The sequence below is a fragment of the Myotis lucifugus genome, unplaced genomic scaffold (assembly GCF_000147115.1).
Source record: "Myotis lucifugus unplaced genomic scaffold, Myoluc2.0 scaffold_162, whole genome shotgun sequence".
In the NCBI taxonomy this organism is placed as follows: domain Eukaryota; kingdom Metazoa; phylum Chordata; class Mammalia; order Chiroptera; family Vespertilionidae; genus Myotis; species Myotis lucifugus.
The window spans coordinates 717,171-733,223 of record NW_005871210.1 but is presented as its reverse complement, the minus strand read 5'-3'; the positions used below and the strand labels follow the sequence as shown (position 1 = coordinate 733,223).

At 52.4% G+C, this 16,053-nt stretch overlaps 2 protein-coding genes across 2 annotated transcripts in view; one reads left to right on the top strand and one right to left on the bottom strand.

The window, feature by feature from the left end:
• PITX3 (paired like homeodomain 3) overlaps window positions 1-10,114 on the top strand; it is a 10,798-nt gene extending 684 nt beyond the window's left edge. The window contains exons 2-4 of the mRNA XM_006095882.3: window positions 8,293-8,422; window positions 8,563-8,765; window positions 9,204-10,114. Of these exons, the coding sequence (XP_006095944.1) occupies window positions 8,305-8,422; window positions 8,563-8,765; window positions 9,204-9,794 (912 nt within the window). The 5' untranslated portion in view covers window positions 8,293-8,304 and the 3' untranslated portion in view covers window positions 9,795-10,114. The remainder of the gene's footprint in view (window positions 1-8,292; window positions 8,423-8,562; window positions 8,766-9,203) is intronic.
• A 403-nt stretch (window positions 10,115-10,517) lies between these two features.
• On the bottom strand, window positions 10,518-15,469 carry ELOVL3 (ELOVL fatty acid elongase 3). Its single transcript, XM_006095881.3, has 4 exons — window positions 13,962-15,469; window positions 12,692-12,823; window positions 11,713-11,864; window positions 10,518-11,459 (listed from the first exon to the last, which is right to left on the bottom strand). The coding sequence occupies exons 1-4, from the start codon at window positions 14,060-14,062 to the stop codon at window positions 11,032-11,034; spliced, it is 813 nt and encodes a 270-aa protein (XP_006095943.1). The 5' UTR covers window positions 14,063-15,469; the 3' UTR covers window positions 10,518-11,031.
• Between the last annotated feature and the right edge of the window lie 584 nt (window positions 15,470-16,053).

The window sequence follows — 16,053 nt, the reverse complement described above, 5'->3', positions numbered from 1 at the left end:
GTCTAGTTGCTCACGCTTCTCTTTTCAGCTGCTTCGCAGTTGCGATAGGCGCCTTGTAGTGAGAGGCTGGCCGCGACCAGGTCAGATGGTCGCCGTGCGGGCGGCAGGGCAGTGGCTGGGCAGCCCGAATCACAGGCAGCGGGTCTGGAGTGTCCGGCTGGGGGTGTCAGGGTCCGCGTGGGTCCCAGCCTGGGGCCGCCACGACATCGGACAGAATGTCCGCAGCGCGCAGGGCCGGTAGCGGACAGAATGTCCGAGGCGGCGAGGTGGGTCTCCCTGGAGCAGGCGCTGTGTCAGGCAGCGGTGACAGAATGTCCCTGGCCGAGTGGCATGTCCATTTACCGGGCAGCGCCTACCCAGCTGCTGCGTGTGCAGTGGGGTTCGCCTCAAACCCCACTTTGCAAACTTGTTTCTGCTCGGAGGGGCTGTAGGGCTCAGGAACAGGGAGTGAGAGGAAAGCCTACAGCTGGGCCTTGGGGCGAAGTGGTAGTGGGAGAGATTCCCTCCCCAACTCAAACCAGATCCAAGCATTGCCTGGACTTCCAGAATCCAAATCTGAGCAGAGAAATCCATGAGGGGCGCTGCTAGTGGGATTCAAGTCCAGGAAAAGGAGTGAACCACAAAGGGAGGGCGAGGAGGGGCCCAGCACAAGTCCCTGCTAACCTCGGTGCCTTCACAAACTCTGAGGAAACCCCTCATTCTAATACAGCTGATCAGACACCCCCAAACTTCTTGTCTGGGTGCCAGCAAGTTAAAGGTGCCTTCTCTGCAGGGAGCAGGAGCCCAGGCCTGAAGAGAAAACTGCAGTCCTTTAGCAAAGCAAACCCTGTGGCCTTATTTCCCTTTTTGCTCCCTCAGCACCCCCAATCTCAAAAACACCCTGATGGCTGAGCCGAGGTAGGAAGGAGACACATGGGATCAAGACTCTTAGGTCCAACGTGAGGCCCCCAACTCTGGTTGGAAAGGGGGTCTCAGCCATACCCAGCTGTCCTGTGTGCTTTCCCTTTAGCTGTGGGTGGGCCCTGATTCTTTGGACCCCTACAATAATCACCCACCCTGACCCCAACTCTGTAACTAGACAGACCCCAGTTAGGCTGAAGAGAACAGAGTAGAGAGAACTCTCCCAGTCTATGTAGTGAGAAAACAGCTGGGTTGGAGACTGGGTTTTCATGGGGAAGTGCAAGGTGATGTGTTTAGCAATGAGTAAATAATTTAAACAAGTGGATAGCAAACATTCTCATCCTCCACCCATGAGTGACATACAATACATATTACCCTCACCCCCACCTCCATTCTTCAATTTTAAAGTTTAGGTATTACCAGCTAGAACATTGTTTCGCAACCTTCTTTGTTCCTTGCCCCTTTTTGATAAATATAGAGTCAAACCAATACTCTCGCCACATTCTGATACCCTGTTCAGGGGCTTGAGCTCCCATCACCTTTGAAAATCATGGAAATTATGGCTGATGAAAGTCTCTGAGTCAGGAAAGGAATAGGGAAGGTGTTGCAGATGGTTCCCTGAAGACCTTAGCCCAAAGTTCTGATTTTGCCAAAAAGGCCAAAAAGCAACAGCATCATAGTGAAGATGACTGGAAACAACAGGCAGAACCTTCTCCCATCCTTGCATAAAACCACGTAGCTGAGTGCATTCCCGAGTCACTGGCTCCTAGGAAGAATATCATGGACTTAGGGAAGTGTCAGAGAATAGTTCACAGAATGGAGAGCCAGTGGCTGCTGGAGAGGGCAAACTTCAAAGTTTAAGCCTCTGGAAAGTGAGATGGGGTGGAAAAACCCACAAAATAATGAAAGGCATCGATAAACAGAAGACTTGTTTGCTCCTCAAATCCTGAAACCAGAGATGAGGGGCCCCTTAGAACTGGAATGATGCTAGTGCAAGATGAATAGAAACATGTCCCGAGGCACAAGGTGGGCAGTCAACTTCCAGAGCTCATTCCCAGAGGGTTGGTAGAGTCAGGAAGTAGAAAGAGAATTCTTTGGGGCTTGAGAGGATCAGTGCATGTCAGAGCCGCAAATGGCTGCTGGGGTGGAGGGGGCTAGGAGTGAAAAGACCTCAGTCCTTGGTCTTCAATCTGTGTAACCTTTACAAATTCACCTTCTCAGAGGTTAAATGGGGTTGGTCATTCCTGCCACTCGCAGTGGTTGTAAGAGTTAAATGAAATCATATACATGAAAGCCCTTTGCAAGTGGAAAAGCACCATAGAAACAAGAAATATTACTGCCGTGATTATGCCCAAACTGTAGAATCTTTGCTTGGAAGGGTGGTGTCTCAAGTCTTAAATCAGCCAGCTAGCATCCCCGGTCCAGCCACCGGAAGATTCTCAGTGACAGAGGAAACACCCTATCTCGGGCTTCAGATGCCAGCCATTACCCTGCCCCTCTCTGAGAAGAGTTCAAAGGAGCTCCCCGAATGCCTGACTCCTCTACCAGGCCAGATATCCTGATCTATTCCCTGCCTGTCTGCTGCTTAAGGATGTGAATATGGATCCAAGACCCAGGTCCAGGAAGAGAGGGTAGGGGAGGCAAACTAACACTGAGCTGGGATGGGGATGAGAGGTGGGAGGAGCCACCCAAATCTTTTCTTCTCTGTTCACTCTAAATGATGCTGCCCAGAGTGTGGGGGAGAGAGATGGCAGCTAATATGAAGGATCCATTAGGTCCTGAGCTTTGGGATTATCTAGAATGTCTAGCCCATAGTCACCAACAGGGACCCATGATAAGAGTGGTGGAGAAAGAAAGGAAAGATAGGTGGTGGAATGAGAAAGAACTGCTTTCAAAGAGCCCCTTTCCCATCTCTCCCCTGCCCAATCTAGTCTGCTCACCAAGGCCAAATAAAGGCCCCAAAGATGCTGCTTCTATGTCCCTCTCCTGCCTTAAGCCTCCAGTGACGCCCACTGCTTGGAGCCATGCTTCTCTGTAGGAGGCTGAAGGAAGAGGGCAGTATAGGAGTGAGAGGAGCATGACGCTGCAGGCTAAACACGGCCCATCTATCTTCCTGGTGTGATGATGTCACTTGGAGATTTGGAGAGAACACTTTATTTTTATATTAAAACAAACATAACTTTATGGAATAGAATGCAAAAATTTACTTTCAGTTTTAACATACGGCTGGAGAGCTCAAAGACTTTTCATACCGGCGGCATCTGTTTTAGGTTGCGCCCCTAGTGTTCCAGGGTGATATTCCCTCTTACTCGTCTTGGTGGGGTTTTAATGGAAAATCTGGAGATGCTCTAGCCTAGATCGTATCAAACCTGAACCACCACCCCTCATTGGAGACACCTCCCCAGCCTGACCCATTTTTCTCTGATGATCTCTCGTTGTCCCTGTTGCCCTCCGAACCTGCTACAATCTCTTAGCCCCAAAACATACACCTTACATGGGCTTCCATTTGTCTCTCTATCAAAGTCTGAGAAACAGACTCAAGCAGCCCATCATTTCATTCTGTGCTCTGTTTGCCTCCCTAGAGGCTCCTAGAAGTTAGGGTCTTTGCCTTACCAGTCTTGGGGATCTGTCTTAGCACCTAACACTTGCTGAAGGAAAGAAGGAAGGAAGGAAGGGAAGGAAGAGTGTGGAGGTTCATTTCTCTGATCCCTGACTCACCTCTTAATAAATTAAGTGTATCAAATTATTGCTGCCTCCACCTGAATCTTAGGGTTTCCTCTTGGGGCTGTGAGCTTGTCTCCAGCTGTCTTTATTCGTTCCCATTTGTCACTGCAGTTCAGCAGACCAGACCGTTTGGGTGCTCAGCATCACTAATGAATGTGAGGCTGTGTGCACTTAAGGGCCTCGCTTCAGTTTCAGGTTTACGGAATGGTGTGGGGACCTGATTTACACCTGTTCACCCACTTGCTGCTGGCTGAGCCACAGCATCACAGCGCCATCCCCTCTTATCTTCCTCCTTATTCTGTCCCTGCAGGAGAAAGTTCTCCTATTTAAGTTCCAGGGTGTGTTTCCTGTCTTAGGCATTTATTGTTGTAACTTCTTGGGGGCTTTCTGGCCGTGGCCCTGGTTTACCCCTTTGGCTCCAGGACAAAAGTGGGTACACATGGCAGTTGACCTCTTGCCATGAACCCCTTGGGTCAACCATGGCCTCCCCACTGTGGCCTCTCTGGCCTATGATATTCTCTGCTGTCCACCTTAATATAAGTTGGGTATTTTGTTCTTGCCGCAGTTTATGACATCGTCCTGTAATTCCAGCCTGTACTTCACAATCAGAGCACCTCTGTAGGCCCTCCCTTCTCCTTAGGGCTAGGCTTGCCCTCTGACACCAGTGGGGCCTGAGCCATGCATCCTCTGCAGGGGGTGTCAGGAAGACTGGTGGTGGGACAGGCAGCCCCTCCCAAAGCTGGACCCAGCACCACTGTTACCTCTTGGCTCTCTTTGGTCCTGCCTGGCATTTCCTATCAGCATCAACCAAACCTGTGGCTATAAGACCTACTGCTTGTCCCTGTCCACTGAGTGAGGTGAAGTCCTTGCCCTCAGTCTCAATTTTGCAGTTTAGGGAGCTTAATCCTCAGCCAACCTGTCTCCAGCTCAGACAACCACTGGGCGCCCGCAGCCTCTGCCTCACCAGCCCACCAGGGCACGAGTATGCTAGATACCTATGCCCCACCCTTCATTTTCCTATTACTTGTCAGGCTTTAGTGTTGTTTTCCGTTTCATAGTCAGGGCCCTTCTCATCCCCTCCATCTTCTATTAGTAACCCAGTCAGGAGCCTGAGGCTCCATCCTCTCCTTTACCAGTCCCTGGTCCCCAAAGTGACTCCCAACTTGGGTTACTCTATCCATTGTGCTGTTACCTTATTGACTGGGCTCACCTTTATGTTCAGGACAGAGTGCCCACAACACACCTTTGCATCCCTCTCTAAAATGCAGTATCCTCACCTTTTTATTCACCAGAGAAATTCTTCACTGGGAGATACAGGGTCTAGGGAGGTGAACCACTCAAGCAAGAGCAGAGATGAGGATGAGCTCTTATTTGCCACTCTATCCTTGGTGCCTTACTCAACGCCCAGCTCATAGAAGGTGCCAAATAGGCATCTCTTCTATGAATAAGAAAAAAACATACTTGGATAGAGTTGTACCCATTTTTACATGTTATATTTTATTTTAACCTTATAACAATACTGAAGGTAGAGGGATTATGATCTCCCTTTTAGAGATGAAAAAATATGCTCAGAGAGGTAATTTGCCAAGATCGCATAGCTAGTAAGTTGGAGAGCCAGGACATGGACCAAGATCTTTTGACTCCAAACCTACTTTCTTTGGGCTATACCAGATTACTTTCCTAAAAGAGGCCTGGGCAGTTTCTGGCCCCACCCCCGCCTCACCCTCTTCCTCCAGCATTTTCCTGCCATCTCCCCATTCAGCCAAACAGGCTTTCCCCAGCAGCCTCTGGGTGCAGACCACTCCCCTGGCCCCTTTGGCCTCCTCCTCCCCCACAGAGTCCTTAGTTCCTGGGACTGAAAGCTGAGGTTCAGAGGGGCCAGGAAAGGGAGGGGGGAGGGTAATGGCTAGTTCCAAAACAGCCAAGGCAGCTGTCCCTGTCACAGAGAGAGGAGACTGTGTGACAGTGTGTGTCTGTCTGCTTGAATGTGGGAGCACATGTGTGGGAGAGTGTGTGTTTGTATGCCTCTAGTTCCAAGTCCAAGTGCTTATTTTGTCTGAGTGGGGGCCTCTGTGTGTCTGCATGTGTGTCTGTCTGTCTCTAGGAACACACAGCCTGAACTCTGCTTTCTCAGCTTCATCTTTTACTCTGGCCCTTATCTCTCCTCACCCTGCCTCCCTTTGCTGAAATAAAGGGTGAAACCAAGACACAGGTATGGAATGCTGGGGGAAGGGGAGTTTGGAAAATTAGAAGTCTGGAGCCAAAGCAGACTGGGAGGATAAAGGGCAATGGTGGGATTTAGCTTTCCCTGCAGGCAAACACCCAAATGTTTCTTTTCCCAATTCTTTGTTGCTCCTGTGACCTCTGGAGAAATCAGAGGCATGGTTTACATTTTGAGGGCATCTTTTAAAAAATATATTTATTTTATTTTATTTTTTATTAAATCTATTGGGGTAACATTGGTTAATAGCGTATAAATTTCAGGTGTGCGACTTTATAATAAGACATCTGTAACCTCTATTGTGTGCTCACCACCCAACGTCTAGTCTCCTCTGTCATCATGTATTGGACCCCCTTTACCGTCTTTGTCCTCTTGGGTATAAAGTAAAAGGAGACTTCAGAGCACCCCTTTGTCCGGCTCTCAGCTCTGGGCCTTCCCAGCTATTTGGGAAGAGCTTCTAGTCAAGACTGCTGCAGGTCCCTCCCAAGGGCATCTCGCTTCCACCAGAGCATTGTTGAGCCGGCCCCAAGCCTCTGACTCCTGACCTCAGACCTGAGAGAGGTAAGCTGAGCACCTCCACCCTGGGCTGACTTCCCTCCTTCCTTCCAGATCCCCTTCAGGCCTGCTCCTTTAATCCTAGGAAAAGGTCCAAGGTCTAGTCTCCTGTGCCGGTGGAAAGAACAAGGGTTGCTCCTCCACTCCTGCCTTGACCTCTGTCCCTCCCACCCCAATCTTACTTGAGAGGTGGGGGCAGGGGACAGCTGTCCCCTCTGAGCTGGTTGAAGGGGGCATTACCATGTGCAAATACAGGCCACTGCCCATCTGTGCCTCCCTGAGAAAGGCTCCTAATAAATTCAGAGCAGCCAAGTGACAAACATCTCAACTTAGGCTAATCCACCACATTAATGCCACCTTGCACAGCCTGTATTAAATCCCTGTTAACCGGAAGGTAGATAGACCCCTCCCGCCCAGCTCCTCACCCTCGTTCCTCTGTCCCTGCCCTCCTTTGGTTCTCCACTGACTTAGAGGCATCCAGAGTTCTTGAGCCCCACCAGTGTCCCTTTCCCTTCCTCCTACCAGAGAGGGCCTGGGAGAGCCAGCAGAAAAGAGATACCTGCAGGGGAGACTTGAAGAGGGACCCAAGCAGGCTCCTGGGTAATGTCAGGCAAGGTTTGGGATAGGAAGTAAGGGCAGCAAGGGGGTTTTCAGAAGCTCATGTCTGCGGCCTGCCTGGGGTGGGCCTACTAGAGGCTGTGCATGTGAGTAGAACAATGACTGGTAGGATGTGTGCCTGGATGGGCACAGAATCAGACAGAGCCGAATGCCTAGTGGTTTTCAAACGGGGTTTTTATTCTGGAACCCTTTTTTCTAATGAAGTCTCTCCAGGAAGCATGAACAAAACAGTCAAAAGCAGAGCTACCCTAGATGTAGCAGATCAAATCAAGACCAGGCTAGGGTTCCATCCTTGAGACTAGCCCTGAGTTCCAGTCCCTGAGGGGGTTTCTGGGTAGGGGCCCTAAAGAACACAATTTGAAAAAGCAAACAGAGCTCGGCCCGTGTGGCTCAGTGGTTGAACCTATGAACCAGGAGGTTATGGTTCCATTCCCAGTCAGGGTACATGCCCAGGTTGCAGGCTCAATCCCCAGTAGGGGGTGTACAGGAAGCAGACAATCAATGATTTTCTCTCATCATTGATGTTTCTACCTTTCCCTCTCCCTTCCTCTCTAAAATCAATAAAAATGTATTTTTAAATAAAGAAGAGGAAAACAAATGGAGAAAAAACATTAGCTTAGGAGTCTCCCAGAGCAGATTCAGATCCCAGTTCCACTGCTTACAAGCTCTGTGACCTTTTTCCCCCCCGTGACCCTTAATTGTTACTTCAAGTCCCAATTTCACCATCTGAAAAAGGTGACCATACTTAATATTGACGCATTCTTGTGAGGGGAGAGATAATGAGATAAAGGCACACAGTACGTACTCATAATTGACAGCAGTGATTATCTTTATGGCAGAAGTATCAGGTCTGGTTCAATGAGCAACAGAGGTTCTGGCTATGTGTTAGGTGTGATTGACTGAGGGGCATGTATAAGTTTATGGGAATATTGGGCATTTGTGTGAGAGGGATGGTATATGGCATGTGGTGTGGTTTTCATTAATTCAATAAATACCTATTGAGCACCAACTGTGCACCAGGCACAGTTCTAGGTGCCTGGCTGTGAACAAAACAAAGTCTATGTGTATACCTGTGCATGAAGTTTTTGAGTATACACCTTTTTCCCCTTAGGCTGCTGTCTCCCTATTCTATCCTAGGGCACCCCACACAGGAGTAGCTTTATGTTGGGGGCTGTGAAAGGGGACAGCGAACCTGTGGCGAAACACTTTTGGGAACCGGATAACCCGGAGATTTTAGCCCCATTGGCCTGGTCTGTGTCTTCTCTTCCCTCCAGAGTCTCCTCTCCATGGAGTTCGGCCTGCTCAGCGAGGCGGAGGCCCGGAGCCCGGCCCTATCACTGTCAGACGCGGGCACTCCCCACCCCCCACTCCCAGAACACGGCTGCAAGGGCCAAGAACACAGTGGTGAGCGCGCCCCCTTCTGGGCGTAGGGGAGATAACAGCTCCATCCCTAATGGGGGTGGGGCCCGGGTGGGAGTGAGTGGCCGGCGGAGGAGGTACCCCCAGCCCGGGAATCCCTGTGACCTGCCCCAACCCGGTCCCAGACTCAGAGAAGGCCTCGGCTTCGCTGCCCGGCGGCTCCCCCGAAGACGGCTCGCTGAAGAAGAAGCAGCGGCGGCAGCGCACGCACTTCACCAGCCAGCAGCTGCAGGAGCTGGAGGCCACCTTCCAGAGGAACCGCTACCCCGACATGAGCACGCGCGAGGAGATCGCCGTGTGGACCAACCTCACCGAGGCCCGCGTGCGGGTACGGCGCGCCCAGATCCGCCACCCACCCCTCTCTTCCTCTCGGGCCGCTTAGCGAGTAGCTTAGACACCTGCAACCTGTAGCTCTGCCCTGCCTGCCCCATCCTCGGACCCGACACCCGAAGTCCCTGAGCCCCGGTCCGCTACCCACTTCTTTCCACCCATCTCCACCCTGTCACTCCCGACCCACGCTTCCTCTCCCCTGGGACGGTCGCTCGTCCTCCTCGCCACCCCTCCTTGACCATTGACTTCGTTCTGCCGCCCACTGCTTCTGTCCTCAGCTCCCTGACTCCACGCGCTCCTCCGCGACCCCATTCCCGTCTCCAGCCATCTCGGCTTGTTAATCCTCCGAACGGCCCCGGCCCCGGCTTGAACCCCCATCCGGGGGACCCACCCCCAGCCGCGGCGCCCCGTCCGACAGCCTTTCCTTCCCCCGCAGGTGTGGTTCAAGAACCGGCGCGCCAAGTGGCGGAAGCGCGAGCGCAGCCAGCAGGCGGAGCTGTGCAAGGGCGGCTTCGCGGCGCCGCTCGGGGGGCTGGTGCCGCCCTACGAAGAAGTGTACCCCGGCTACTCGTACGGCAACTGGCCGCCCAAGGCGCTCGGCCCGCCGCTCGCCGCCAAGACCTTCCCGTTCGCCTTCAACTCGGTCAACGTGGGGCCTCTGGCTTCGCAGCCCGTCTTCTCGCCACCCAGCTCCATCGCCGCCTCCATGGTGCCCTCGGCCACGGCCGCCCCGGGCACGGTGCCGGGGCCCGGGGCCCTGCAAGGCCTGGGCGGGGGGCCCCCTGGGCTGGCTCCAGCCTCCGTGTCCTCCGGGGCAGTGTCCTGCCCTTACGCCTCGGCCGCCGCCGCCGCTGCTGCTGCAGCCGCCTCCTCCCCCTACGTCTATCGGGACCCGTGTAACTCGAGTCTGGCCAGCTTGCGGCTCAAGGCCAAACAGCACGCCTCCTTCAGCTACCCCGCGGTACCCGGGCCGCCCCCGGCGGCCAACCTCAGTCCATGTCAGTACGCCGTGGAGCGGCCCGTATGAGTGCCGAGCCGGTCTGCCATCCCCGAGGACGGGGTCGGTCATTCATCGCCTCCCCGGGCTGGGGTGGTCTGGATGGGCTAGGGATGCCGGGGCAGCTGGGGGGAGGGAGGCGGCCAGCTCCAGAGAGAGCCTTCCCACTCCCAGCCCCGAGGGGTGGACGGGGCCCTACCCACAGTCCACGCCCCTGGGACTCAGGCCAGGCAAGGGACCAGTTCCCCGGGGGCCAACTCACCCTTGGCCCGCCCCGCCTTCTCCAGACTCCTCCTCTCCCATTTATCATTTTCAAAGATAAATGAAATAAACGTGCGCGGACCTTGAAAGGCCTGATGACTCGGAGTTGCAGTTGAGCCCTTTCCCCTCATCTTCCCCCAGGTCCAAAACAGAGCTGGGTGTTGAGGTCCACGTTTCTAGGGCTTCGGTCCCCCTCCGCCGTTAACACCAGGCTGGGGAAGCCAAGGAGCAGAGGAGGGGCGCGCGTGCTGGCGAGTCTGTGTGGATGGCTGGGGGGACTAGCCATTGGCGGGCGTTGGCTAAAGTTGGTGCTGCGGCGCCACCTTGCGGTCTTATGGAGGATAACTGGGAGGTCTGGTCTGTCACACTTGCAGGTGTCACTTCTGCAACTTAGGAAGCCTACGAACCTTAGAGAAGTTACTCCGCCTTTCTGCACCTGTTTCTCACTGTTCCAATGAGGGGCTGGGGCCTCTAACAGCAATAAAATTCTGGTCTGTAACAGACATTTATTAAGTGCCTACCAAAACTAGGATTCTTATTGAGTGTCTGCGTGTGTGCTTCTCATCCACACATCCCCTTAGACGTCTAACCTACTGATCATCCCATTGCCAGCAGCCATTTCCCACCACAGCAGATCCTTTCTTCCCCCAGATTCCCCCAAACTAGAAGTCTTCTTGAAATATTTAATTAAAAAATAGAGCAAGAAGAGAAAGGTTTCTATATAGAAATATAAATAATTCGGCTGTGGGAATCCTCCCCAGTCCCAGCCCCATCTCAGGGTCTGCTTGGCCTTCATATTAAAAACAGAAACATCAAAGTACTACACCACATCCCCTTCCCATGGTTGACATTTCTTGTCTGTCACAACTTCCTGCCACCTTGGGACACACATCCTGTGGGGAAACCACGCAGGGAAAACCTCCTAATCATTCTCCCAAACCTAAACCAAACCCCTCCATGCCCCGGGGAGGAGAGAGCCTGGAGCCCCTTCTTTTTCTCCAACCCTTTACTCGCTCTTGGTCTTGTCTTTAACCTTGGGCATTACGTAGGTTTTGTAGAAGAAGTTGGCAAAGAGGATGAAGTAGGTTATATACACCATGAGGGACCAGAAGAATTGTTCCGTTGTGGTGTGGCATCCCTGTTCCTGTCTCCAGGTGTAAGCCAGGATGACGACAGTGGCTCCCATAAACATCTGCAGGATCTGCAGGCTGGTGATGAGCCTGGGGAACCACCTGGGGGGCTTCACTTGGGCGGCCCTCAGCGTGTAGTAGGTGTACATGATAGCATGCACACCATAGTTCATGGTCATAAACCAGCCGCCTGCAGGCACCTTGTTCTTGTATCCAAAGCTTGTGAACACTAGCACTGTGCTGTGGTGGTACCAGTGCACAAAGATGAGTGGCCGCTTACGCAGGATGATGAAGGCCGTGTCTCCTGGGAGATGGGGAGTCATAGCTGACATACCACCCAGTGTTGGGACCACCCTCTGCACTGAATGTGGGGGCAAAGGGGGAATTCTCAGGGTGGGGAGAGGGGTCTTTGTGGCAGAGAATCTGGAAGAGGGCTTGGGTGAGAGGTGTTGTTAGGACCAGGAGTGGGGAAGGGACTCTCCATATGATGGGCGAGGGGGGAACTAAGGAAGGATGCAGTCGACTGGGTGCCAGAGAGACAAAACCTTGCCACTTACCAAGTTCAATGATCTTGCTGAGAACAAAGAGCCAGGACCAAAATTTGACTACAGATTCGTCGAGGGAGGTGGTGAAGCACACAGTATGCTTTAGGCTATGCCTATGTATCAAATTTCCCATAATGCCCCACGTCCTCACTGCCCCCAGGATACTGAAATGGGACAGAGGAAAAGGGTGTAAGATCATTCCCAGACACCAATCCACCCTTCCCCCTCAGCCTGGTCAGGACCCAAGTTCCGCCACCTTCCCATCCTTCCAGGAGTCATGGTTTCTGAGATCCTGGAGCCAATCTGGTAAATCCAACCAGCGATCTAGAGGAGATGAGGGCTGGAAAGGACCAGGAATGCTGGAGGATGGGACTGAAAGTTGAGTTAAGGAACAGAATTCTTGGGATGGGTAGGAGCCTATGAGGAGATGGGTGGCAGGATGGGGGATACCAATGGGAGAGGAAATAGGGGAAGGAGGGGCTAGGGAAGTTATTGGAGGATCTTAAAGTCTGGAGACATTTGTCGGAAGTATACAGACTCCATGAGCACAAGAGGACTCGAGAGAACAAAAACTGCCCATCTGGTGCCTGGGGAAGGAGAGGGGAAGCTGGGGAGGCCCCTAGAGCTGAGCGAATGGGATAGGGGGAGCTGGGGGCAACTTGGGGAGTTGATGCAATTGAGGTTTCTAGAAAGCTTTTGGGGATGGAGTGAGGGTCTAGGGCAGTGATGGCGAACCTATGACACGCATGTCAGAGGTGACACGCGAACTCATTTTTTTGGTTGATTTTTTTTGTTAAATGGCATTTAAATATATAAAATAAATATCAAAAATATAAGTCTTTGTTTTACTATGGTTGCAAATATCAAAAAATTTCTGTATGTGACATGGCACCAGAGTTAAGTTAGGGTTTTTCAAAATGCTGACACGCCGAGCTCAAAAGGTTCGCCATCACTGCTCTAGGGTGTACAGGATAAGCGAGGAGTGTCTTACCTGAAGACTGCAAGGCAGAAGGACCAAAGGGTGAGAGGCACCTGCAGGTTGAAGCCCTTCCGTGCCTTCATGTAGTTGTGCCCCACAAAGATGAGCAGCAGGTAGATGAGAGCTATGGGAAATGAGGCTGTCCTGGGAGGCAGAAGGCACAGGGGAGGGGCTGGTGGGTGGGTGCTGGTTAGAGAAACACCCACTCATCTCCCCGAGTGAGTGCTCTGGATTGGAGTTCCACCTCTGCCACCGAGTAGCTTTGTGACATTGGAAAAGCTACTTTGTTCTCGGAGCCTCCGTTTCCTTATTCGTAAAAGGGGAATATTACTCCTCTCCTGACAGCGTTACTATGTAAGTACTTAGGATGTACTCGGTTGGAGCATCAGCTCGTGCACCAGAAGGTGGCGGGTTCAAACCTGGTCAAGGCACATACCTAGGTTGTGGGTTCGATCACCCATCAGGACACGTACAGGAGGCCACGATCAATGTTTCTCTCTCACATTGATATTTCTCCCTCTCAAATCAATAATAACATCTCCTCGGGTGAGGAGTAAAAATATGCCAAGGACATAGCACATTTCGGGGGCTGTGTCCAAGGGTGCTGTGATTCCTGCTCTCAGTGGGGCTGGGAGTGGGTGACAAGTGCTGGCCCATGCCTAGAAACAACACAGGGCGATGTCGTAAGAAGAATGTGGCAAGTAGCTGCCACCAAATTGGCTGGAGCACAAAATCAGCCCACAGACACCTTGGAGGAGCCTTAGGGCAAGGCCAGAGAGCCCGAGGGAAATGTTGAAGAGCTCCCCGGCTTTGCCCCCTTCTCCACAGCTGGGACGATGAAACACTTGGAGAACAACGTGGTAATTGTGAAGGGCAGGCTGTCCCTCGGCACCAGCACTCTGTACACGGGCACCCCCGGCCACGCGAGGCCACAAAGGACAAAGAGGAATCGTCTACAGGCTGGTGGGACTAGGAGTTCAAGTCAACCCCATGCCTCAGAGACCAGTTCTCGCTACACTCTTTCCCTTGGGTTTCTGTCTCCTCACCCCATCCTTTTATTTCTCCTCTCTCTCTCTCTCTCTCTCTCTCTCTCTCTCTCTCTCTCTCTCACCCCTTTCTCTCTTCCAGATCTAATCTCTTTGCGGCACCACACTACCTGCACCTTGGACAGCGGGAATGTGGAGCCGCCACAGGAGAGCCCGGTACCATTGCGGGCAGCGTCCCCCCAACCCCGCTAATGCCAGTCATCAGCATCGTGGCCTTTCCGCTGCCCCGGTCTCACCAGTACTCCTCCAGAAAGGGCCTTGGGTCCTCGAGCAGCTCGAAGTTGTAGGGCTGGAGCAGCGGCTCTTTCCCGTCCGAGGCATTCATGACTGTGCCCATTTCGTTCTGCAGGCGTCAAGGCGGGGAGCTTGGGGAGCCGAACCACAGGCTGGGGGCCCGAGGAGCGAACCTGGGGGCGGGACAGAACGGACCCAGGACCCGAGGAACTCCGAGCGCCCGATTCAGACGAGTGCGCCGCGGTCGGACCCCATGGCACCGCAGCCGCCTCTGCCATATATAACGCGGAACCGCAAAGCCGCGGCGCCGTTAGCCAATCTCCACCCAGGCGCGCCCCTATCCCGCCCCTTGGCGGAAGCACACTCTCTGATTGGCCATCCTTCCACACACACGCCCACCCCAAGGCCGGTCCTGGACCCCTCGCCACGCCTTTCCCGTCCCATTTCCACCCCAACATCTCCACTCTCACTCGCTTGGCTTGGCTCCGGCGGCCTTCCCAGGTGCTTGGACGTCCCAGGCTTCCCCAGGAACGCCAACCTCCGCCTTCACCTCAGTTTGTTTTAATCCTGACCTACTTGACAGCGAGGATCCGAGAGTGGAGGCGTCCTCGGTCTCTGGTGCCCTGACCCAGAAATAGGGATACCCGTTTCCCCGCTTCCCTGAGACCCTGGAAAACTCAGGCCAGGGGTGCGGACAATCGGACTGGGGAAGCAGCAGCAAAGAGCCTCTCCCTCCCCATAGTGCCACCTGCCTCCTTCAGGTCTGTGGTTGTAGGTGGCAGGGAGGTGAATTTTAATGAATTTTATTGTCGAGCTTGTTGATGTTGATGTTTGAGAAGATGGTTGTTGAGGCTGTTGTGGTTTCTTTACAATTTCCTGAATTCCCGAACTGCTTCACAGCCTGACACCCAGTAATAACCCAGGGGAGGAAATGGGGTCACCCTCTGGGCTTCTGGGATTATTGTCTTCAGGTTTCCTGGAGGCCTCCTGGGGTTAATAGGAGGGGAGACGCAGTGTATCTTCCCCAATCTGTGATTGTCTAATCAAATCTACCTTTGTCCTTGCCTATGTGCTCAGCCCTTTTAAGGCCTTACTCGTCTGTCCCTTATTTCTCTCCTAGGTTTTATGAGAGTGAGAAAGAAATACAAGATTTGCAAAACAAGTGCTAAGATAACTAAATACTAGTATGCATACTAGTATATAATATTTATAATCAAGATATAGCTATAAACAGCAAAGCCCCCAGGTTCTGGAGCCAGAGGACCTAGGTAGGAAGCCCAGCTCCACTTCCTTGACCTCAGCCACTGTCTGGGAAAGAGTCACATGTGGCTGAAGTCCTTGACGGAATGAGTCACAAGTGCAGTCCTTTGTCTCTGTACCTCATCACTTCTCACCTGATTACTACAGCCACTATCTTAGTCATGGTAACTGGTTGCACCATTTCCTCTAATACAGTGCTTCTCTCTCTTTATTGCATTAGAACCTGTAAAGAATTCCCAAATCTGGCTGATCATAAGTATCCTGAGCTCGAGCCCCAGAGATTCTGACCCAGTAGTTGGTCCCAGACCATACTTTGTAAACCACCACTTTCTGTCCTCTCATCCAGAAGTGGGTTCTAAAACCTAAATTGGATCATGCCACTTTCCTGCTTAAAACCCTTCGGTAGCTCTATATATATATATATATAATGTTTTTATTGATTTTAGAGATAGAGGAAGGGAGAGGTATAGAGAAATAAAAACATTGATGAGAGAGAATCATCAATCAGCTGTCTCCTGCATGACCCCTACGACCCATACTGGGGATCAAGCCTGAAACCCGGGCATGTGCTCTGACCAGGAATTGAACTGGTGACCTCCTGGTTCATGGTCGATGCTCAATCTCTGAGCCACACCAGCCAGGCCCTAACCTCTCTGACACTCGCTTTCTTCATCAGTAACATGTAGATAGTCATGCTTGCCTGCCTACTTCGCAAGGTTGGTGTCAGTATACAAGTCAGATCATGTCAATGAAGGATATTATGGACTAGACACAGAAATGTCAGGGTAAATAATTTTTGAAGGTTTACAAATGCACCATAGAATATGTATATTC

Bases quoted from the DNA above. Each gene is read 5' to 3' on its own strand.
- ELOVL3 (XM_006095881.3), bottom strand. From the start codon at position 14,062: ATGGGCACAGTCATGAATGCCTCGGACGGGAAAGAGCCGCTGCTCCAG. The intron at 12,824-13,961 runs GTGAGACCGGGG...TCTGCCTCCCAG, and splicing joins CCCTTTCTGGAGGAGTACTG to GACAGCCTCATTTCCCATAG. The intron at 11,460-11,712 runs GTAAGTGGCAAG...CCCATCTCCCAG, and splicing joins CAGCAAGATCATTGAACTTG to GAGACACGGCCTTCATCATC.